A 24,803-nucleotide genomic window follows, 5' to 3' on the forward strand; every position below is an offset into this window, starting at 1 on the left:
ATCTGCTCCCCGGTTTTCGATACGTCGCGACCATCGAAAACCGGGAAACAGATGGAAGATCTAATTCTAATTAGATTGAAAAGCAAATGAGAAAGTCCCGCATGTAAGAAAAATTCTTTTGAATATGTGAAACTAAAATACACTAAGTTCATCTTGATTTTGATTGGACAATTACATGTACCAGTGTGATTTCTTAATATCCGTGGCATGACAAAAGGGATTACACATTCTTTCAATTTTCAATTAAAAGAATTCAACTTGTTAAATATCCAAACGACATTTAAGGCAAACAGACATTATTTTAATTCCAGTCACTTTCCTATAATGTATTTTTCACATGGGTAAAAGGGTATGACAAAATTTGTAAATGTCGATCAAATATGGAAGACCTGTGCAACGTACAGCAAGCGCAAAATATATTTTAAAAAGAATTCATGAAAAATTTAAAAAAAACAACTATTGACTATAGGCATAGGTAATAGCTCACATTGATTCTCTTTGTGCCAACATTCGCACATTTTCGGCAATAATTGGTAGTGATATGTTACAAAAACATGGTCTAGCCTAGTTCTTAATTCCACGGTTAAAACTAAACACTCTTATCTTTTATTTTGTAGATTTCTTTCTATTCCATTTAGGGTCGGATAATTCGAAGTAGTTCTTTTTTGCCTTCCAAAATGTTGTTCATAAAGGTCGACGTCAAAATTAATGTTTTCTGACAATGGCATATTGTGGACGTCTTACGTGTTTAATTTGATCAAATTTGTAGACAGGGCCGATTTTGCTTCCTAACGTACCTAGCTCTTTAGGCCATACCATCTACAAGGGCATATGATAATTAATGAATTTGTAGTTAAGTTTAATAATTAAGTTTGATAATTAATGAGTTTTAGGTCACCTGAGTTTACTCAGGTGACCTGTTGCAATTGGTTGTTGTCGTGCAACGTTTTTAACTTTCTCTTGATAACTACCAGTCCAATTCTTTTCATATTTGGCATGAATCATCTTTGGGACAAGGGGGACATAAATTGTAAATTTCAGGACTCCAGCACCCCTGGGGCCATTGGGACAGGGCAAAAACTGCCCAAAATTGACCAATTTTCAAAAATCTTCTCAAGAATCACACATGTGTAAGAAAAGCTAAATGCGTAATGATGTAGAGCAGGAAGGCCTCTACCAAAATTTTAAATTTGATAATCCTCAAGGTAGGGGTTTTGACCCCAGGGCAGGGCCAAACTTGGTGTATAGTGTTTATGTGTAAAATACTTACCGTAGTTTGCCGAATATAATACGCACTTTTTTTAGAGAATATTTTTGTGCCAGAAAGGGGTTCGTATTATATACCACAATAGGTTTTTGACCTTTTTTTCCAGATGAAACTCGGCGATTAAGTAGTGTAATATTTCACTCAAAGACCAAGACTTCGGATACTGTACGCCTTTTCACGTTCACCTATTTATTAACTAGAAAATTCGACCTCAAGAAAATTACTACAGAAACGTAAAATTACAGAAAATGTGATACTTACAATATCTAAATAATTCAATTATCATGAAACAGCCAATTAAATTGCATTGGATCTGACTATTCATTACATTGCATGCCGCCATTATTGAAAGCATGTGTACACAATAATGCCTTGTCACGTGCTAAAATTGTTGGAAAATAATTTTGTCACTTGCTAAAAGTTGGTTTACTGTAAGTTTTATGAATAGGCCTAATTTTTAATGAAATACTGATTTGAATCTTTGAAATAACTATTCTTGCGTAAAAGAAATAATTACCATAATGAGAGGGTGCCCCGAACGTGTGTTTTACGAAGCCATTGTTGTGTACACTGTGCTTTTGTTAGATACCCCCTCCGGGTAAAGAAATACCTAACAAAATTTTTTTCCACACATTTTAATAAATGAAACAAGAATTCATGCGGATTTTCAGACATAAATTAACATGTGAGCATGCATGACGATATATACAGGTAGATCTATAATATATAAACACACAGTCGTAATATTTGTAATCTATCGTTGTGAATACACATTTCAAAAGCCTTCGAAGTCCTCCTCATCGTCACTTTCAAATAATTTATAAAATTTAATGTCTCTGAGCACAGAGAGTGGCGTGTCGTCATCGGTGTCATCATCATATACAATATCATTTTCATCGCAATCCTCATCACTTGAATCAACTGGAGATTCACTGTCCTTACGAATGTTATCATCCCACAAGATGTCATCTTCGGATCTGTCCATAGCGTTTGAAATGGAACATTTCTTAAATGCATGTACGATGATCTTCGGATCCAGTTCTTCCTACGCATCACATATCCATCGGCAAATGGTGTCGAGTTCCGGCTTCCTCATTCTTCCTTTAACATAGCCTTCACTGCTGGAGATCGATGGCATCGAAATGCATCCAACACTAACATACTGTTACTTTTTCCATCACCCGGACGTCGTCCCCACACTTTCTTTATCCAGTCTTTCGTAATAGCATCATCAAACCAACCTCTGGGATGAGCATTCACAAATATTCCCTTGGGAAACTGAAGTTTGGGCATAGTTTTTCTTTTGAACACAACATACGGTGGCAGCTTTCCTCCGTCGGCAGTACACGCTAACATCACTGTAAATCGTTTTTTTTTCATTCCCCGTGGTTTTGATTGAAACTGTAGAAGCACCTTTCCGATTGATGGTGGTGTCGGCTGGGAGATCGAAAGTTGAAGGAGTCTGATCTGCGTTCCCGATCTGTGATAGACTGTACTGATGTTTCTTCCTCATCTTGATCATGAAGCTTTCAACTGGAAATTGGAAAGTTTATCCTCATAGTCCTCGGGTAATTTTTGAGAAATGTGTGTTCTGATGGATAAATCGTGTCTCTTCAAAAAAGCGTAACACCAATCCACTGATGCTTTAAAGTCCTGCGCTTTTGGTTCTTTCTTGGCAATTTTCAGTGCTTTTAGTCGTAGTTTGGCAGTTGATATTCCATATCCCTTTTGTCTGCGATCTGTAACCCATTCAAGTAGTTCTGTTTCTATTGCTGAGCGACCTCTTTCTGCCTTCTTTGTCTTTGGTAGCTGTTTTATTCTTTCTTTCTGGCGTCTCCAGAGACGTACGTTTGCCTCGTTGATGGAAAACTCTCTGCCTGCTGCCCGATTTCCATGAGTCATGGCATATACACTATTACTTTTAATTTTTCTTTTGCTGTAAAGGACTGACGTACTTTACCATTTTCATGAAACAAAATTTCAGAGGATTATGTTTAAATTCTATATTTTTCTACTGTATCCAAAGCATTGTTTTTACAGTCAGAGCACTAATTATTTAGAGATCCCATTCATGCCTTTGATCATAGTCATTGTAGTTAACGAGGAGTTGATAATTTGCATCTTTGTACCTACCATGGTGTGTTGATTACAGTAAAATAAGCGATAGTTTAATTGTTTAATTTTATTTTTATAACATCAGCTATTTGATTGATTTTGAGTTTCAACAAAGGAAATATTGAGTCAGTTAAGACTTTAATGCTACAAAATCTCCTGCTTTGCTGAAATGAACAGGCTTGTCCGGGTTGATATTTCCCTGAAGATTCTCATTGAAGATTACCGCGATGTAGACCTCATCTCAAAAAGTTGGTAAATTATTGTGCTTTGTTTAGAATTCATTATTTATGCAAAAATATTAAGTGAAAATTAACACTAAGTATAAAATAAAGATTACCGCTTGGTCAAAATTTTTGCTGCGTATTATACACCCGAAGTGCGTTTTTTTACCAACTTTTAGGCTCAAAGTGGGGGGTGCGTGTTAAACGCCACTGGGTATTATATTCGGCAAAATATGGTGTATAACATCTTCTTTAGTGATGTTGATACTATATTGACACTAAATAGATATTTAGAAAAGTAGTCTTTTACCAAAATTGTAAATTTGATAATCCCAGGGGTAGGGGTGTTGGTATCAGGGTGGGGCCAAAATGGCCAGTCATTAAATGTGTGAACAATAGACATTTTTAACATTTTGATAACTATCATTCCAATTCTTTTCAAATTTGGTATGAATCATCTTTGGAGCAAGGGGACATAAATTGTAAATTTCAGGATTTCTGCACCCCTAGAGCCTTAGGGGCAGGGCAAAAACTGCCCAAAATTGATCAATTTTCAAAAATCTTCTTCTCAAGAACCACACGTTTAAGAAAAACTAAATACATACCCGGTAGTGATGTAGAGCAGGAAGGCCTCTACCAAAATTGTAAATTTGATGATCCCCAAGGTAGGGGTTTTGACCCCAGGGCAGGGCCAAACTTGTTATATAGTGTTTATGTGTAAAACACTTAAATAGCATCTTCTTTAGTGCTATATGATGCTAAATTGAAACGAAATGGATATTTAGAAAGAACAAGTAGTCCTTTACCAAAATTGTAAATTTGATGATTCCAGGGATAGGGGTTTTGGTATCAGTGTGGGGCCCAAATGGTCAGTTATTAAATGTGTGTACAATAGACATTTTTAACTTCTTCTTGATAGCTATTGTCGCGAAATGTATTGCTGTGTGGGTGTATGTGACGTCATAATGACTTTGACGTGCTATGACATTGTTGTAAAGTAAACGGTTACTCAGATAAACAAGTAACGATGAAATGACAAGACATGTTGTTTTTCACTAGCTTAGATAATACGAAACAACTATCATTCCAATTCTTTTCAAATTTGGTATGAAGTATATCTTTTGAGGAAGGGGGGCATAAATTGTAAATTTCAGGATTCCTGCACCCCTGAAACCTTAGGGGCAGGGCAAAAACTGCCCAAAATTGATCAATTTTCAAAAATCTTCTTCTCAAGAGCCGCACATGTTTAAGAAAAACTAAATGCATTAAGATGTAAAGCAGGAAAGCTTCTACCAAAATTGTAAATTTGATGATCCCCGGGGTAGGGGTTCTGATCCCAAGGTGGGGCCAAACTTAGTATATAGTGGGTTTTTTTTTTAATTTGCTGATACTGTATAAAATCCAAATGCATACTAAGGAATAGTAGAAAAAGATGTACAAAAAATGGTGAATTTCACAAACCAGGGTTTTTGACTCTAGGATGGGTCCAAATTAGTCGTATCTTTTTAATGTTAATACACCTATTATATTATGTGAATCTTTTCATCAGTGTATGCACTTATGAGGGCATTGAAGTTGTAAAAACACATCTTATTTTATAGTTTTGCTGAATGTTAAAAATTTAGCTTAGAACAGGAAATTTTTTCTAGATTTCATAGCCCTTGGGAGTAGAGATAATTTTTCACTTGTATTCAGGTGACCGATAAGACCTGTAGGCCTCTTGTTAGTTGTTGCCTTTGAAAAGTTTTTTTCTGAACCCAGCTGCTTGTATAATGATAGTTTTGCTCAAGCTTGTATATTGCTAGAAGCTGCTGCTTAGGTGAGCGATGTGGCTCATGGGCCTCTTGTTATGACTAGTTGCTGAATAAACTCTAAAAATATATACGCTTAAGAGTCACTACAGTAAAAAGACTGGAAATCCACAATGCAGAGGGCTTTAGTGATGTCTCTTACAAGAGGTCAACTACAGTTATCATTGTAACATTGACTAAAGTTTTAGATCAAGCTGTTGATTTGATAAACTTTTTTGTTGGATGGTATGTTCTTAGAACCATGGTGGTACTTATTTTATGGGTTTCTGTTGTGATATAAAGTACTGTATGACTACATGATAATTTTCCTCCAATTCTTAGCATTTGTAGATCATGGATTGCTTAGCACAATCCTGAATCAGCAATGTTTCTTTATATCCATGTTGGATGTGTAATCTATATTTTGGCTTAGTTGATTTAGCCACTGTACACACTGTCAGGCATGATGCACTAAAATATAAATTCCACTAAAAGAAGTACACACACAATATTCTTCATCCTTGATTACTATGTTCCTCCTTGAAGATTACCTATTCCATTGTTGACAATTAAGTGCGAGTTGACTCTCAGGCCCTTCAGGCCTTTGATATATAAATATCTTAATATGGCAAGATATTTCATTTCATACCATCATTTATGTGACCTTGACCTTCTCCCAGAACAGCAAGGTCATATTAGTCATATCATTGTTGAGGCATCCCCATTTTATGTGAATCTATATTCAGATAAATATATGTTGAGACCCTTTAAAATCATTTTCATGAGAACAAAGATTGAAGAAAAAATCTTTGAAGATCACAAAAGCCAAACAACAGCAGGGCCAAGGTGACTCAAGTGAGCAGTGTGGCCCATGGGCCTCTTGTTCAAATCATGACTGCAGTAGATAGAGTGGACCACTACACAGGATCAAAGTTTTATATTGGAATATAATGGGGAAAACTTTTACATTCAGGGTTATGATTAGTCATATTCATGAGAAAACATCCCCAGGTAGGAGTCAAGTTTGTTCAGTTTGTGGCTTTTGGAGGTTGGATACCCTGGGGGTATGTTTGGGCCATAATATGGATTCAGAGTTTTACATGAGACTGTATGGGGGAAAATTTGAAATCTTTGTTTTAAAATATGGATCACGAGGTTAGGGTAAGGCTGAAATCCGGGATAAAATTTTACATGATACATGAGTATAGGGAAATATAAGGCATCCAAATGTTGTGTGGATTCAAGTTGAGTTAAGTCAGGACCCCATTTGGCTTAGATTGGTTCAAAAGTTTTCATGGGAATGAAGAGGGTAAAGATATCTTTATTAAAAATCTTCTGGCAAGCAAGACCAGGTTGACTCAGGTGAGCATAGTGACCATGGACCTCTCGTGTTAGTTGTACACATCACAAATAGCAAGGAGTCTTAGTACTGTTTTGGTGGTAAGATAAGGAATTTTTAAAAATATTTTTAATGTTGAAACCAATAATTTCAATTGTTAAAACTTAAAGTATTGAAAGTACTTGCTGGCTTTGCATTGGCAAATTTAACAAGGTGTAACACTAGTAGTTTTCACTAGCAGTTCTGATACTGGATCATGTACGTTTATGTGGAGAAAGAGTTTTCTTTCACTTTATGTAAGGTTGGGTATGGTTGGTTCTACTTACATACATCAGTCAGCTAAATGGTTAGCAGCAATGGTTGCAAGACTGAATTGACATTAAACCCTGTTAAGACATCAGACTAGATTGGCATTGATTGATTGATTAAATATTGTTTAACATCCCTCTCGAGAATATTTCACTCATATGGAGACGTCATCACTGTCGGTGAAGGGCTGCAAAATTTCGGGGACATTAAACCCTGTTAAGACATCAGACTAAATAGGCATTAAACCCTCTTAAGAGATCAGACTAGATTGACATTAAACCCTCTTAAGAGATCAGACTAGATTGACATTAAACCCTCTTAAGAGATCAGACTAGATTGACATTAAACCCTGCTAAGAGATCAGACTAGATTGACATTAAACCCTCTTAAGAGATCAGACTAGATTGACATTAAACCCTCTTAAGAGATCAGACTAGATTGACATTAAACCCTGCTAAGAGATCAGACTAGATTGGCACCCTATCTGATATCTCATCAGTATATAGCAGACATGTAGACTTGTTTTCAAAGTCGGCTCATAGGAGGTGTTTATCTGGAAACTCAAAAGTGAAGTAGAAATCCAATTGCAACTGATGACAAAAAATGCTGTAACTATGCTAAACACTTTAAAAAGTAGCATATTATTGCCATCGCAACACCAGGTATGCATATGCAGAAATCATTTATTAGCCTATTTGCCACTTTCTTAATTGTTACAAAATATATGAAGCAAATCTGAAAAATGGACTGATGGCATGGCCTTTTGTATGATTCCTAGATGAACCTGCATGTGCTTAACACAACAGCAAGTGAATATAGGATACATCTGTACATGTCATGTTAAATTTCACTTCATTTCAGAACAAGATACTGTGGATAGATGAAAAAAATTTAGCAGCCCACTGTGAGTCCGGAATCATTGGCCAGGATTTAGAAAGAAGGGTACGTTTTGAATAATAAACTTCTTTATAATATCAAAACAGCAATTTTTGTCAATAATAATCCTTTGCTAGTTCAGTATTTATATTTCCTCAAAAATAAATTCATACTTTTGTCACAAAGAGGCTTGCTTTGTATGGAAAGTAATGTGTCTTTTCTTCTTTTATAAATACATTGAAATAAAATTCTAGGTTGTTTGTAGTATTGGGGATGTATAAACAATGTTTGTAGTATTGGGGGATGTGTAAACAATGTTTGTAGTATTGGGGATGTATAAACAATGTTTGTAGTATTGGGGATGTATAAACAATGTTTGTAGTATTGGGGGATGTATAAACAATGTTTGTAGTATTGGGGATGTATAAACAATGTTTGTAGTATTGGGGATGTATAAACAATGTAGTATTGGGGGATGTGTAAACAATGTTTGTAGTATTGGGGATGTATAAACAATGTTTGTAGTATTGGGGATATATAAACAATGTTTGTAGTATTGGGGATGTATAAACAATGTTTGTAGTATTGGGAATGTATAAACAATGTTTGTAGTATTGGGGGATGTATAAACAATGTTTGTAGTATTGGGGGATGTATAAACAATGTTTGTAGTATTGGGGATGTATAAACAATGTTTGTAGTATTGGGGATGTATAAACAATGTAGTATGGGGGATGTATAAACAATGTTTGTAGTATTGGGGGATGTGTAAACAATGTTTGTAGTATTGGGGGATATGTAAACAATGTTTGTAGTATTGGGGGATGTATAAACAATGTTTGTAGTATTGGGGGATGTATAAACAATGTTTGTAGTATTGGGGATGTATAAACAATGTTTGTAGTATTGGGGATGTATAAACAATGTTTGTAGTATTGGGGATGTATAAACAATGTAGTATTGGGGGATGTATAAACAATGTTTGTAGTATTGGGGATGTATAAACAATGTTTGTAGTATTGGGGATATATAAACAATGTTTGTAGTATTGGGGGATATATAAACAATGTTTGTAGTATTGGGGATGTATAAACAGTGTTTGTAGTATTGGGGGATATATAAACAATGTTTATAGTATTGGGGATGTATAAACAATGTTTGTAGTATTGGGGATGTATAAACAATGTTTGTAGTATTGGGGGATGTATAAACAATGTTTGTAGCATTGGGGATGTATAAACAATGTTTGTAGTATTGGGGATGTATAAACAATGTAGTATGGGGGATGTATAAACAGTGTTTGTAGTATTGGGGGATGTGTAAACAATGTTTGTAGTATTGGGGATGTATAAACAATGTAGTATTGGGGATGTATAAACAATGTTTGTAGTATTGGGGATGTATAAACAATGTTTGTAGTATTGGGGATGAATAAACAATGTTTGTAGTATTGGGGATATATAAACAATGTTTGTAGTATTGGGGATGTATAAACAATGTTTGTAGTATTGGGGATGAATAAACAATGTTTGTAGTATTGGGGGATGTATAAACAATGTTTGTAGTATTGGGGATGTATAAACAATGTAGTATTGGGGATGTATAAACAATGTTTGTAGTATTGGGGATGTATAAACAATTTTTTTAGTATTGGGGGATATATAAACAATGTTTGTAGTATTGGGGGATGTATAAACAATGTTTGTAGTATTGGGTATGTATAAACAATGTTTGTAGTATTGGGGGATGTATAAACAATGTTTGTAGTATTGGGGATGTATAAACAATGGAAGCTGGGGTATTTTTCGTATAAATTTGCAATTGCACCAATAACCCCATTGCTTCCTTTATTTATATGAACATTCCTTAAATGAAGCAAATACCAATCTCTCAAATTATATGTTTGCTTTTAGTTGGCAGAAAAGGGTTTCTGCACTGGACATGAACCAGACTCCATGGAGTTTAGCTCTCTGGGAGGTTGGGTGGCTACAAGAGCCTCTGGAATGAAGAAAAACATTTATGGCAATATTGAGGACCTGGTAACTAGGGTTTCATGCTCTAAGCAATACTAGACACAAAACCAGATACATTGTATGCATAGAACAGACATGGTAACTTTTGGCAGCCTTTTTAGCTTACTGAGCCTTATTAGCTCACCTGAACCGAAGGTTCAAGTGAGCTTTTCTGATCACATTTTGTCCGTCATCCATCTGTCTGTCCGTCTGTAAACTTTTCACATTTTTGACTTTTTCTCCAGAACCACTGGGCCATTTCAACCAAACTTGGCCAAAAACATCCTTGGATGAAGGGCTTTCAAGTTTATTCAAATGAAGGGACATGTCCCTTTCAAAGGGGAGATAATCACAAAAATGCAAAAATAGGGTGGGTCATTTAAAAATCTTTTTCTCAAGAACCACTGGGCCAGAAGAGCTGAAAGAACCTGATTCACAAACCCCAAAATATGGCCCTTTAAATATATAAAAATGAAAGTAAATGTTTAATAGGAGTATTTGTGTTATAAATATGTATCAGAATCCGGGGTTTAAAAAAACATGTTAGATTTTAAAAATAGGAGCACAACTAAGGATGTATACATACTAGAACCGGATATGGTACCGTATATTTGTCATTTTTCACCAAAAACTGGTTATTTTGTAAAGGTTTTGCCATACTGGTTTCATCTCGCACAAAATATTTAAAGTATTTTTATGATATACGCCTTTTCAGTTGACCATAAATGCAAAAATATTTTAGGGCGAGCTAGGAGCACTATTTTTATTTTTCAAAAAACGATATTCCGGATTGCTGAAAAATATTACGGTTATAATGCGCTAGTGGTGGTAAACTTGAATTTTATAAAAAATATGGCTAATTTAAGTATCTTAAGGAGAAAGAAACTACATTTTTTATTTCGTGTCATGTATAGGTCATTTTAGTTCGATGTTTATTTTTAAAGCAAGGGAAATTCCCTCACCTAATAATAGTTTTCGGTTGCAGCTTGTTTTGCCCTTTTACTATAGATGTTCATTTTCAATACCTAGTTGTTTTCATCTTTTAAAGTTGTTCACATAGCATCTTCATTGTATCGTTGCACTGTGTACAATTTTGGTAGTTTTACATTATTATCATAAACATTAGCATTGAACGAAACGACAGTTACCGAAACTGTTAGGCCTAATGACTGAAATGTACATGGCGTCTTCTTTCATTTTGGGATATCGGAAAATATTCAGGCTTCACGCAAGTATTCTTGTATGGTACTGATATTATATTGAATAATTTTTGCTTTATTTATTCTACAAAATAGTTACTACGCAGCTTTAGATTGTTAACATTCGAAATAACTTTTTTATTTAACCTAACTTTACGTACATTGGGGGCAAGTCCTTCTTTGATTTACAGTATCCAGGTTTCGGGCTGAATATTAGCATGGCCTGGTCAGGAAAAAAGAAATTCAAAATAAAAGATTTAAACTACAATATTACTTACCATAGCATGCAGCATTGCCGCCAGTTAAATCTGACACAGTAAATTATGTAAGCAATTCATAGATAGCGATCCACATGTTATCGATGAGACATGACGTCATCTGTTGTAAGACATTCATGGCGCATTTTATGCTTCGATAGGCGGATCAAGTAACCCCCATATGAAAATCGTTGTACATGTCAAGAATCTTTTTTTTTTTTTTTTTAATATTTAACTTTACTTGTAAACAAAGACTGTGTTTTGGTTTTTTGGTTTTTTTTTTGCGTTGGGGGGGGGGGGGGGGGGGGGGGCTCAGACAATACAGTATTTATTGTGCACATTGATTTTCTATTTCATAGGCCTAGTTCAAAGGCCTATCAACGTATCAGTGTTCCATTGTCCAATGTAAAATTAGAAAAGGAAAAGTAGTGTCGTCTTGGTTGTCAAGGAGGTGTGTCCCCATACCAAGTTACATTTATACAATATGAATATTTTTTCAGCATGCTCAACAAATCAAATTGCGCGTTACAAGTAAAATTAAATTATGACAGACGAACTGAATGCTATATTATATGTGTTTTGCCAATTAATAAACTGGACATGTGTTGTGCCAATAAATATATCTTAATTCAATAATCCAGCCCATAATAGCGACAGGAAATGGTGCTTAAACTGTCCAATCTTTAAAACCTTAGATTGTGTACATGTGTGTGGTGATGGTGGTAGGTGTTGGTCTTCATCCACTCAAACTGTCCCAATCCACTTCATTCTTATACATTTAATTTCTCTTTTTCCCCGTGTTAAATTATTTGACTGGCGCGAGTTACATATGTAGGACTGTCCCCTTTCTTAAACCAATGTTACGTGCCTAGCTATCTAACGCCCACTCAGTCAAAAATAAAATAAATATATAATCTTTATTACTACAACTTCATTGGATTTACTAGATTTTTTTTACCACCGTGATACAGTTTTATAATTATTTTTTCCATCTTCGCTAGCAAACTGTATTCAGTTCACGAAGAGCACAATGGATCCAAAAAGATGATTTTACCACCGTTTTCGGGTGTTATAACTGACCAAAAAATAGTATGTTTGTTCTACAACTTTCATTCAGAAGACGGGTAAGTTCGTGAGTCACTGAATAAACAAAAAATTGTCCGCATTCTTATATTTCAATCGTTGTCAACTGTACACTTTTCATATTTCTACACTACCTGTAAACATGTAGACAGCGGATCTAAATCATCTAATATCCTTATATGTAATTACAATAAAAATTATACATTAAAAGACATGTGGTGCACTAATATAAATGTCAATCTATTAAATTAGTTGCACAAATAAACCAATGCTTTTAATTGTCATTTTATGGTCCACATTTCTTTCAGCTGCTATAATTCATGCTATTTATGAAATTGAAATCAATGCCAATTTATACCATGTGATATTTGTTTGTTCATTTTCAAAGTCAAATGATCCTTCTCTTATTTGGTGAACTCGTGCTGCTCGACAATGTGCCGACTAACATGTACAGGTGTTTGTGTACAGGATGTCGAGAATTTGAGCGTTTCATAAAGGTGTGAACGTCTGCGGGGAAGTTTGCATATGGATATATATCAATATCTTGATATATCAATATACAGGAAATAATGGGGCCACAAGTGTGTGTGTGTGTGGGGGGGGGGGGGGGGGGGGGTTCAAAGTTTTACATACAAATATAGGGAAAATCTTTAAAAATCTTCTTCTCAAGAATCATTGGGCCAAAGAAGTTGACATTTACATGAAAGCTTTCTGACGTAGTGTAGATTCAAGTTTGCAAAAATCGTCGCCTCCAGGGGTAGTTGGGGCCATAATAGGGACTAAGGTTTTACATGCAAATATATATGGAAAGTCTTCAGATATGGGCCAAGGTGACTCAGGTGAGTGATGTGGCCCATGGGCCTCTTGTATTCAGTGTTTCCATGTTCAATAGCAAATCTGGCAATTTTAGCTCCGAGTTCATGGGTATATTCATCGTAGTGTAAAGAAGTGGGTTTTGAAGGGGAATCCCTTCCTCTGTTCTTATTTACATCACTCAGGTGATGTATTGCTATTGGTCTGTGTATGTCGTCGTGCCAACGTCTGTTGTTCATTAACAATAGAACATTTGTAACTTCTTTTTGATGACTATCATTCCAGTTCTTTTCAAATTTAGTACGCAGCATCTTTTGGACAAGGGGGACATGTAAATTGTAAATTTCAGGACTCTTGCACCCCATGGGCCCATGGAACAGAGGAAAAACTGCCAAAAATTGACCAATTTTCAAAAATCTTCTCTACAACCATACGTCTGTAAGAAAAACTACCGGTAAATGCATAGTCATGTAGAGCATGAAGGCCTCTACCAAACTTGTAAATTTCATGATTCCCAGGTTCTTACTCTAGGGCAAGGCCAAACTTGGCATATAGTGTTTGTGTCATTTAAATAAGATCTTCTTTAATGCTATTAACATTGAATGGAAACTAAATGAATGTTTAGAAGTAGAAGATAGTCCTATGCAAAAATTGTAGATTTTATGATCTGAGGGATTGGAGTTTTGGTTCCAGGTTGGGGCCAAAGTTATCATGGTGATTATTGTCTTTATCATTTGAAAGATTTTTTTAAATTTTGCTGATACTGTTTAAAAACTAAATGCATATTTAGGAAAAGCAGAAAAAGATGTACCAAAATTGTGAATTTTGCAACCCAAGGTTCTGGACACTTTTTGGGGCATTTGTGTTTTTTAAAAGAACACAATCTTGTATTATACTGCTTTTGAATTTTAGAATATAGCTTAGATATGAAGAACAGGAAACTTATTATACATTTCATGGCTCATGGTGATACTTTTAACTAAAGCTCGGGTAACTAATAAGGCCTGCAGGCCTTTTGTTTGGAATGTTAAAGTAGTGATCAGTGATAAATTTTCCCTGTCCGAAAAGTCTTTCACAATGGTTGTCATGTTTCATTCATCTTTTATGTTTTAATGTTAAACATGCAGTATCCATGTATATTCAAGGGAAACTAGAACCGAATATAGCAGATTGATAAAGACTGGCCAATTAAAGAAAGTTAATTCAAGTAAATGTTGGGAATTTGTCACTCAAAATAGAATCAAGATGTTAGAAACAAAATAGGTAACACGAAATATAAGTCTCTGAAAATCTAAACTTTTGATATCTTCTGACATGATGATGAGCAAAAACAGCCAGGTTGTGGTATAAGTACGCATATAGAATAGAGTATTAGGTCAATTAAATTTCTTATTTCCCCCTTAGAACCCAATGCCATCACAGGCACCTGAAGTATGGATATTACTACCCCCCCTTTTTTTCATAATTTTTTTTTTGGTGACAATAATTTCTCTGAAATGTATGAATTCCCAGTCTATCTCATCCCTCTTTCGATTCATGTAATCGTTTCACGCTTTTTGTAAGCTTTAAAGATTGGCCTTCTACCGGTATAATAAAATACACAAGGTAAGAAACAAAAATTTGTAAACAAACGGGGTCCCCGTTTCCGGGCACATTTTCCAAGTAATTACAGCGTTACCTAAGGAATTTTGACGAGCGACAGGTCGGGGAGATGTCATACTACAAGTCTCTTCAACTCAAAACCCATCTCATCTCTTTTATTTGACACAATCTTGCGTGCATTGATCGGACAGGGCTTCATCTCTTCCACTGGCAGCCAAAAAGGAGGTCACAGAGTACGAATTTGTTGTACGCGCCGTGTGATTGGTTCGCAAAGACATTGCTTAGTCTCGGGATCATCCGAAGGGTCTCGGGATTATTCGCGGACCAATCACACGACACGTTATAAATTCGTACTCTGTGACCTCCTTTTTGGCTGCCAGTGGAAGAGATGAAGCCCTGTCCGATCAATGCACGCAAGATTGTGTCAAATAAAAGAGATGAGATGGGTTTTGAGTTGAAGAGACTTGTAGTATGACATCTCCCCGACCTGTCGCTCGTCAAAATTCCTTAGGTAACGCTGTAATTACTTGGAAAATGTGCCCGGAAACGGGGACCCCGTTTGTTTACAAATTTTTGTTTCTTACCTTGTGTATTTTATTATACCGGTAGAAGGCCAATCTTTAAAGCTTACAAAAAGCGTGAAACGATTACATGAATCGAAAGAGGGATGAGATAGACTGGGAATTCATACATTTCAGAGAAATTATTGCCACCAAAAAAAAAATTATGAAAAAAGGGGGGGGGGTAGTAATATCCATACTTCAGGTGCCTGTGATACCATCTGTAGTAGCTTCCTTATACTGCATGCTGGTTAATCTAGTGAAGGCAATTTTTTCTTACAAAAATAGGGACGATCTATTTATTTTTAGTGAGATAATTTTCTAACAAATCTTTCATCCTGAATATGAAAAAGTGAGATCGCAATGTTTCTTTATTTTTAAACGTAAGACTCTCAGTAATTTGAAGGTTAATTCTATAATAGATAATTAATGTTAATTCTATAATAGATAATTATATTGGAGTTATGCAGATTGTAAGGAATACATCAATCATGCAATCTGCTGGAAGGCAAGTACATGTACCTCTGTTCCGAGATTAAATAGCAGAGATAAAAATCAGTGTATCAAAATGTGCTGTATAGTTCTGATTGATAATCTACGGATTAAAATTAAGATTTCATGCAGGAATCGATCAACAGAATAGCTCTCGTTTTTCAAAATGCTATGCAACAATCTTCTTAAAATGTAATCTTGAAATGGTTCCTGTTTGAGTATTGAAGCATAATTAAGATTCTGAAGCTTGCAAAAGTCTTATAGAAAAGAGTATGGTGACTTGGATGAACAATATGTCTTATAGAAAAGAGTATGGTGACTTGGATGAACAATATGCTCTAATATACTAATGACATACCCTTTGTGAAGGAATTTAAATATAAAGAGTATTGTAATGCATTGTTTAGTTAATCATTGAAAAGTGTTTAGCACTGTACAAATGTAACAGTGTTTGACTGGTCAGTCATTCTCCTATCACAATGATACTTAATTAGAATTCTGTTTGATTGCAGGTACTTCACATAAAGTTTGTGACTCCACAGGGTGTGATGGAGAAGAGTTGTCAGGTGCCCCGCCTGTCATCAGGATTAGACATCCACCACTTCATCCTAGGATCAGAGGGTGAGTACCACTGCTTCTGGAGTTACAGAGATGCCTTTTTATACACCTGCATATCTGTCCGTCTGTCAGCACCTGGTGGGTCAAATAAAAACAGTACTTATTAGGCTAGGACCTTCAAAGTTAGTACATTTGTTTCCTATAATTACTATAATTACAAGAAACTTATTGTTTTGCAAAGTCAAAGGTCAAGGCCAAACTTACATGATTAATTTCATAGGTACAAAACAAGATAGAAATAGTATAAATAATGATAGGATAAACTTGACACATGTATCCAACCATCATATGCAGTTTGTCCATCAGCATCATGTGGGAAGGATGAAAAGTACAGATATGGGTAGGACAATCAAACCTAGTGCACATATTCCCCATAGTAAGAAGAAGATGCCTTCTATTTCTCATGGTTAAACATTAAAGACCCATCTCATGACCATAAGGTCAGTGAAAATGTAGGCGGAGCCTAATCTAAACAGATGTTATTTACCTGGAGTGGCCAGGGTCTACCAAGGTGTTAATTACTATATCCCATGACACTCAAAGAAATACACAGAGGCAGAACATGGTAGAAATCTACCTGTCTATGCTTTTTTATAGTTTTGATATACGCAGGACCTGTCTCAGGGACCTCTGCAGAGGGTAGCTGACACACATTCTACATCCACCCCCCCTCTCTCTCTCTCTCTCTCTCTCTCTCTCTCTCTCATTGACTCAATGAATAATTTCTGTTATAAATATAGAGGTGTCATAAATTGATGACATAAATTATTTCAATAGGTTACAAGTTTTAAAACTTATTGTGTAAATTATTGTTTAATTTCTGATTGTGTAATTTATAATACATGTACAGGTATATAGAGGGGGAAAATTACAATTTTATTGAAATTGCATTGTTCAGGGGCCTTTTTAAAAACAATTGAATTACAAGAAAATAGCAGTTGTGGACAGGTCATTTGCTATCAAAACTCAGGTATATTGGGCTTCCTCAAGATCTAAAGAATGCCTGTAGATACTGGCTGTTATTGTTATCAAAACACCTCTCTGGGGTAGCCCCAGACCACAGTGTCTGCAGATGTCACTCCACCTGAGATCTATTGTTAAATGTTTGATTGGCAGGCAGCTTACAATTTGGGGGTGTCAACTTAAAATTGGGTCTTTAAGGTCATACTTTCCTGGGTTATCATGAAGGAAAAAGAGTACATTCTACTAATAAGGCAAGGATTATCAACTTGGTAACACGTTTCCCATGCTGTTGATGCCAAGTATATTTAAAAAAAACTGATATTTTGAAAACTAAATATTGTTGCTTCTTTTCTATGAAAGTGAAATGTTGGAGAGAAAAATTGAAAGAAAACTATCAGAGCCATTTTTGACCAATGATTAGTTTATTATGTCTCACCAGGGGGAGACATTTTGTTTTTGTACTTTCTGTCCATCTGTCTGTCTGTCACAAAATCTTGTGAATGCTTTTCTTCCTGTATGGCTTCTCAGATGGACTTCAGCTTTATTATGTTACCCCATCCCAGAAGGGGGACATATTGTTTTAGTGTGAATTCTTCTTGTACAAGGTCTGTCTGGGCCATAACTTTGTTGTCTTTTGACTTTGATATTTGTTATGTGGGTATACCATGAATAGACAGTGTGTCGCATTCCATTTTTGATGACCTTTGACCTTTTATGTAATGGTCAAATAATAGAATTTTTGGGGCATTAAAAAATCATGATAGATGGAAGGGGAGACATCAGTTTTACTGTGTTAAAACAAATCTTCCTAGTTGCCATTTTTAGATGATCATAATGTTGGGACATAATTATCCAGTTATTTTCCTAAAAGTTATAGTGGATCTAAGAGGGATGGAGGATGTAAAGTAGCTTGTGAAGACTTCTCCTATATGTCTTATCCGATAGACTTGAAACTTTGTACAATACTTCATTTAAACCGCCGCAATGGTGTAGAGGTTAGAGCATTCGCCTCACATACAGAGGGCCAGGGTTCGAATCCCGGTCGCGACAAACCTAAGTCGCTAAAACAAGTAGTAACACAAAAGCTAGGCGAAAGTAACTCAGGTGTACGATGTGGGCCATGGACCTCCAGTTCAGTTACATTGTGTGAATCGCATACCCATTGTGGTATAACTATCAGCTAACTGTCCTTGTCACATTAACATCTTTGAAAAACTTGGGTCAGTTTTCTCCCTCAATTTTATTTCTGAAAGCTTTAAAATTTGCATTTCTTATTTATTATGTCTCCCCTCTTTCAGGGGAAGACATCGTTTTTGTACAGGGGGAAACATTATTTTTGTACTTTCTGTCCGTCTGTCTGTCACAAAATCTTGTGAAAGCTTCTCCTATATGGCTTATCGGATAGACTTGAAACTTTGTACAATGCTTCATTGCCATTTGTCAATGTGCATATTGGTGGGACAGGAGGATCCAATTATTTTCCTAAAAAGTTAGAGTGGATCTAAGAGGAGTGGAGGATGTAAAATAGCTTGTGAACACTTCTCCTACTATATGGCTTATTGGATAGATTTGAAACTTTGTACAATGCTTCATTGCCATTTGTAGATGTGCATATTTCCGGGACAGGAGGATCCAATTATTTTCCTAAAAGTTATAGTGGATCTAAGAGGGGTGGAGGATGTTAAAATAGTTTGTGAATGCTTCTCCTCCTATATGGCTTATCCTATAGACTTGAAACTTTGTACAATACTTCAATGCCATTTGCAGATGTGCATATTGCAGGGACAGGAGGATCCAATTGTTGTCCTTAAAGTTATAGTGGATCTAAGGGGTGGACAGTGTAAGATAGTTTGTGAGCACTTCTCCTATGTGGCTTATCGGAGTTCATAGTGTCTATGTTCCTGCTCATGCTTTCTCCTTACCATCCAGTACATTAAGGGGAGGAGGTTTCATTTGGAGCACTTCCAATTTGGGGAGCTGGGGAGACATTTGTTTTTCATAAAAACAATATCTAGTTTAATTAAGTATTCATAATGAATTTATTTATCATCTATTGATTTTGTTTTGTTTGTATTATATCTTTTCATTTTATGATCGAGATATTTATCACTGAAATGAATTGAATGATGTGTAAAGCATGCAAACATGAGGAGATTCAATGATTAAATTTTTGAAATTCATTGTGGTTTTTTCCACAAATGAATTCTGTAATTTAATCAAATGTTATTGAAGAATGAGTTTTTTATTTGTCAAATATTATGAAATATTATAAAAGACAGAGTTTTTGTTAAGATCTATGCAGTCACTTACTTCATTTTAATATTTCAAGATTCAGTAGATTGAATATGTGCACACATGCATGCAGGCACACACACACTTAGAGAAAATAAAAAGAGAGATGCAGGCCCATCAGTTATATGTAATAATTGTAAACATATATTATTATGCACGGTACTTATTTCCGCTTTGTTCGCTGTCACATCAGATCTGTGGAATTTCATACCAGTGAACTTAAAGCATGTTAGTTACTTTCTTGTAAGCCATATGCAACTTGTGGAGTTTTGTACCTGCGGATCAAATCAAAAATGATAATCCTTGAAATTATGACTCTATGGAATTAATACATCTATGATATATTTGCTAGTAGATGTGCATTGCCTAGTGAATAAGATGATATACAGTATGAATAGATTCTAAGAGAATTTGAATTTTTAAAAGCAGTGTATACATGTATTTCTTTTTTCATTAGCAAATTCATTCATGATAATTTATTATCATATGATATATATTAAAGTCTGGTTTTAGTTAAGATTTACTTAATTTATAAAAAATCAATTCTAACTTTTATGTGAAAGTAAGAAAATTAGATTTCTGTCCAAAATAGCCATATAGTATTTCTGTTTTGGTCATGCAAGTTTGAGAAGATATTTTCAAATGTAAATACATGTAAAATAGACTGTGTTGGAAACTTGGAGGATTTATTTATTGTTATCTCCCTTCAGGAACGGAGGATTTATTTATTGTTATCTCCCTTCAGGAACACTGGGTGTCGTGACTGAAGTAACTCTCAAGATCCGACCACTTCCTCCATGCAGAAAATATGGTTCCATTGTCTTCCCTGAATTTATGAATGGTGTGAATTGCCTGAGGGAGATAGCCAGACAGAGGTGTGCTCCAGCCTCCATACGGCTTATGGACAATCAACAGTTCCAGTTTGGTGAGACTGTTTAGCAGTAAGAAGCTTGCTGTTTGTCTGTCCATATAGGCAAATTATGTCCAGTCTTTAGTTAATAAATATAAATTAGGTTTTCATACTTCATACAGATATTGCCTTTGACCAGAGAGTGTGTCATACACTTTGAGCAGAGGGTGTGTCATTCACTTTGAAGGTCACTGGGAGGAAAGTGTATATTAATGTACAGTCGTTAACTTTTTCACAAAGAAATAGTTACACAAAGGTTGCTTGTTACCTATAGGTGTGTGAGGTTTTGAAATGTGACTTCACATTGTGTGTTTCAAACTTGGTTTCTGGCCCCTATGATGGGGGTATATGTGAGCTATGATGGGGGTATGTATATGTGAGGGTAAAATATCTGGTACAAACTTCTCTCTATAACATGTTCAAACGATTTCATTGTGAGAATGATAGGGTATAACAAATGATTTCATTGTGAGATTGATAGGTATAACAAATGATTTCATTGTGAGAATGATATAACAAACGATTTCATTGTGAGAATGATATAACAAACGATTTCATTGTGAGAATGATATAACAAATGATTTCATTGTGAGAATGATAGATATAACAAATGATTTCATTGTGAGAGTGATAGGGTATAACAAATGATTTCATTGTGAGATTGATAGGGTATAACAAACGATTTCCTTGTGAGAATGATATGTATAACAAATGATTTCATTGTGAGAATGATAGATATAACAAATGATTTCATTGTGAGATTGATAGGTATAACAAACGATTTCATTGTGAGAATGATATAACAAACGATTTCATTATGAGAATGATAGGTATAACAAACATTTTCATTGTGAGAATGATAGGGTATATATAACAAATGATTTCATTGTGAGAATGATATGTATAACAAATGATTTCATTGTGAGAATGATATATATAACAAATGATTTCATTGTGAGATTGATAGGGTATAACAAACAATTTCATTGTGAGAATGATATAACAAACGATTTCATTATGAGAATGATAGGTATAACAAACGATTTCATTGTGAGAATGATAGGGTATATATAACAAATGATTTCATTGTGAGATTGATAGGTATAACAAACGATTTCATTGTGAGAATGATAGATGATTTCATTGTGAGAATGATATGTATAACAAATGATTTCATTATGAGAATGATAGGTATAACACGATTTCATTGTGAGAATGATATAACAAACGATTTCATTATGAGAATGATAGGTATAACAAACGATTTCATTGTGAGAATGATAGGGTATATATAACAAATGATTTCATTGTGAGAATGATATGTATAACAAATGATTTCATTGTGAGAATGATAGGTATAACAAACAATTTCATTGTGAGAATGATATAACAAATGATTTCATTATGAGAATGATAGGTATAACAAACGATTTCATTGTGAGATTGATAGGGTATATATAACAAACGATTTCATTATGAGATTGATAGGTATAACAAATGATTTCATTGTGAGATTGATATAACAAACGATTTCATTATGAGAATGATGGGTATAACAAATGATTTCATTGTGAGAATGATAGGGTATAACAAATGATTTCATTGTGAGAATGATAAGGGTATAACAAAGTGTGTGTATCATGCACCTGTTTACTGTGAATTTACAGTAAGTGTGAACGACTCAGCTTCTCAAGTTCATTCGAGGTCTCGGGTAGTTGGTTTCAAAACAAATCTGTCAATGTTGACGCATCAAGGAAAGAACAATCACTGCGATTGGACCAATATTTAAAGGGGCGGGAATAAAAATAATTTCAGATGGTCACACGTGTCTTTACACTGGCGTGTCATTACATAATCTTTTAGCACGATGGAAGAGACTGCGAAAAGGGAAAACCAATACCAACTAAAACAATGACGTTGATTTTAAAATTACATGCCGAGAGTTTATTTTATGGTAAAATCAGTAAGAAATTAGGCGTCGCAAAGGCCACGTTATAAAATTGTCAATCATGGGAACTCTTGCACCGAAAATGTCGCCAACGAAGCTCACACCGGCAATGCTCACACCGGATGTACTTTTGTTAATCGAGTATGAAATTAAAAAGAAATCAAGTGTATATTAATAGAGAAATCAGACAAAATTTATTAAGAAGAAATATTTGTACCCCTGACAATGTACCAAAGGTGTCTTTAATTTGTAGAACTGCGAGAAATTTTTAGGGAAATTACTTTCAAGAAACTGCAAAGAAAATCCAAGAGAAACATATTTCGTCTGAACACAGGGACTCGTCACGAAATATTTGTCTTTTTAAAATTTGACATCGTCTATTCTATATTTACAAATAAATGTAAATATAGAATAGAGAGGGTCAATTCGTGACGAGCCCCTGTGGTCTGAACACGAACGAAGTGTTGAAAATTTCTTTGCTACTGATTTTATTGCAATTTAGGCCGAGTCATATATATATAGATAGACAGAGAGAGAGAGAGACTCTATAGGCTTTGTTGAAATATTTCGACCGGGTCACCGGTCTTCTTCAGTCGTGTTTTCGTGAAGAAGACCGGTAACACGGTCGAAATATTTCAACAAAGTGTTTAGAGTTTTTTCTGTATTTTACTTCCAAACAAGAGACTTTATATATATATATATATATATATATATATATATATATATATATATATTGACGAAGCGAGTGTCGCGTTCGTACAACGGGTAATCGCAATCATGGACATACCATAGGAACTTGAAATTTTATCAATAAAGTTAATAAAATGTACTTTTTTTTTTTTTTTTTTTTTTTTCACATATATCAGTCTTTAATTCCAAAATACATTACTATTTCGGGGTAAAGTCTCCGCAGAGACCCCCTTATAATCTTTACCTAGGGTGCCAGGGGCCCCTTGGATTAGATGTATATAGGCATACATATACATATATATAAATTTATCATATAAATTTCTACATATAGAAAACACAAACATATATGCATACATACAAACACACACACATATAATATACTGTTATATAACAAAATTTATTAACATGTTATGGCAAAAAAGGTTCTTATTTTTACGGAAAAACCAACAACACAACAATATAATTATGTACATAAAGAACCTGAAACTGCCATATGCGGGGTTAACAATTCAAAAGTTCATATCACAACCCCCATGGCAGCACTATAGGAGGACAGGACCCCTCCTCATAGTGGGAACTTTTTGCAAAATACCAGTATATAAAAGGTTTATTACAAAATTTTATTTGATATAGAAATATAGTTGTTTGTAATCAATTCAAATTGTTCAAAATAAACTCACATTGTAACATAGTTAAAAATGTGCATAGTCAGATATTTGTCAGGTTTCATATTATAAAAAGTCATACCTACAAAGGTGTATAAATTACAATTTGTCTTTAATTGCTTTCATAACTTTAGCATATTTTTTATCCTGAATTTTTGTGTACACTTCTGTATAAAAATTCAATTTACTTTTTATGTGGTTACATATTTCTTGAGGTTTTTCGTCTTTGTTATCTAATCTACAATACATTTTATACTTGTATATTTTACAGGCAATAAGAGATATTATGCTATTCAAAAAGAGTGTCTTTTCATTGTTTTCATAGTAAAATCCTATCACAATTGTTTTCCACGATATATCAAATTTTAAAATTTGTTTAACAATGTCCCATATATGAGAAACATTTTTACATTTTAAGATAAGATGTTCATTGTTTTCTTTAGCATCTCTGCAAAAGACACAAAAATCATTTTCTACTATCTTCCATTTCTTCAGCAATTCTCTGTTACACAATAGATTATTTAATAATTTATAATTAAATTCTGATATACTTCTGTCTCTTATGGATAAGATTTTTTGTTCATAAATAGATTTCCAAGCCGTTTTTGTTATTTCAAAAACCTTTCCGTAATATGTTTGGTGTAATGGAGGTATAAATTTTTCATGACAAAGAATTTCGTAAATCAACTTTGAATTGATATCACACACTTTAACATGTCCTTTACATAATAAATCGTATGATGTACTCCCATGAAAAATGTTTTCGTATCGTATATTTGAAT

General features: G+C 34.6%; 1 protein-coding gene across 1 annotated transcript in view; it reads left to right on the plus strand.

Moving 5' to 3' along the window:
* Positions 1 to 24,803, plus strand: part of LOC125683153 (alkyldihydroxyacetonephosphate synthase, peroxisomal-like) — a 113,828-nt gene that overhangs the window by 48,327 nt on the left and 40,698 nt on the right. Inside the window, exons 8-11 of the mRNA XM_048923991.2 lie at positions 7,903 to 7,983; positions 9,831 to 9,956; positions 16,448 to 16,556; positions 20,554 to 20,733. Of these exons, the coding sequence (XP_048779948.2) occupies positions 7,903 to 7,983; positions 9,831 to 9,956; positions 16,448 to 16,556; positions 20,554 to 20,733 (496 nt within the window). The remainder of the gene's footprint in view (positions 1 to 7,902; positions 7,984 to 9,830; positions 9,957 to 16,447; positions 16,557 to 20,553; positions 20,734 to 24,803) is intronic.

The sequence above is a fragment of the Ostrea edulis genome, chromosome 6 (assembly GCF_947568905.1).
Source record: "Ostrea edulis chromosome 6, xbOstEdul1.1, whole genome shotgun sequence".
Taxonomy (NCBI): domain Eukaryota; kingdom Metazoa; phylum Mollusca; class Bivalvia; order Ostreida; family Ostreidae; genus Ostrea; species Ostrea edulis.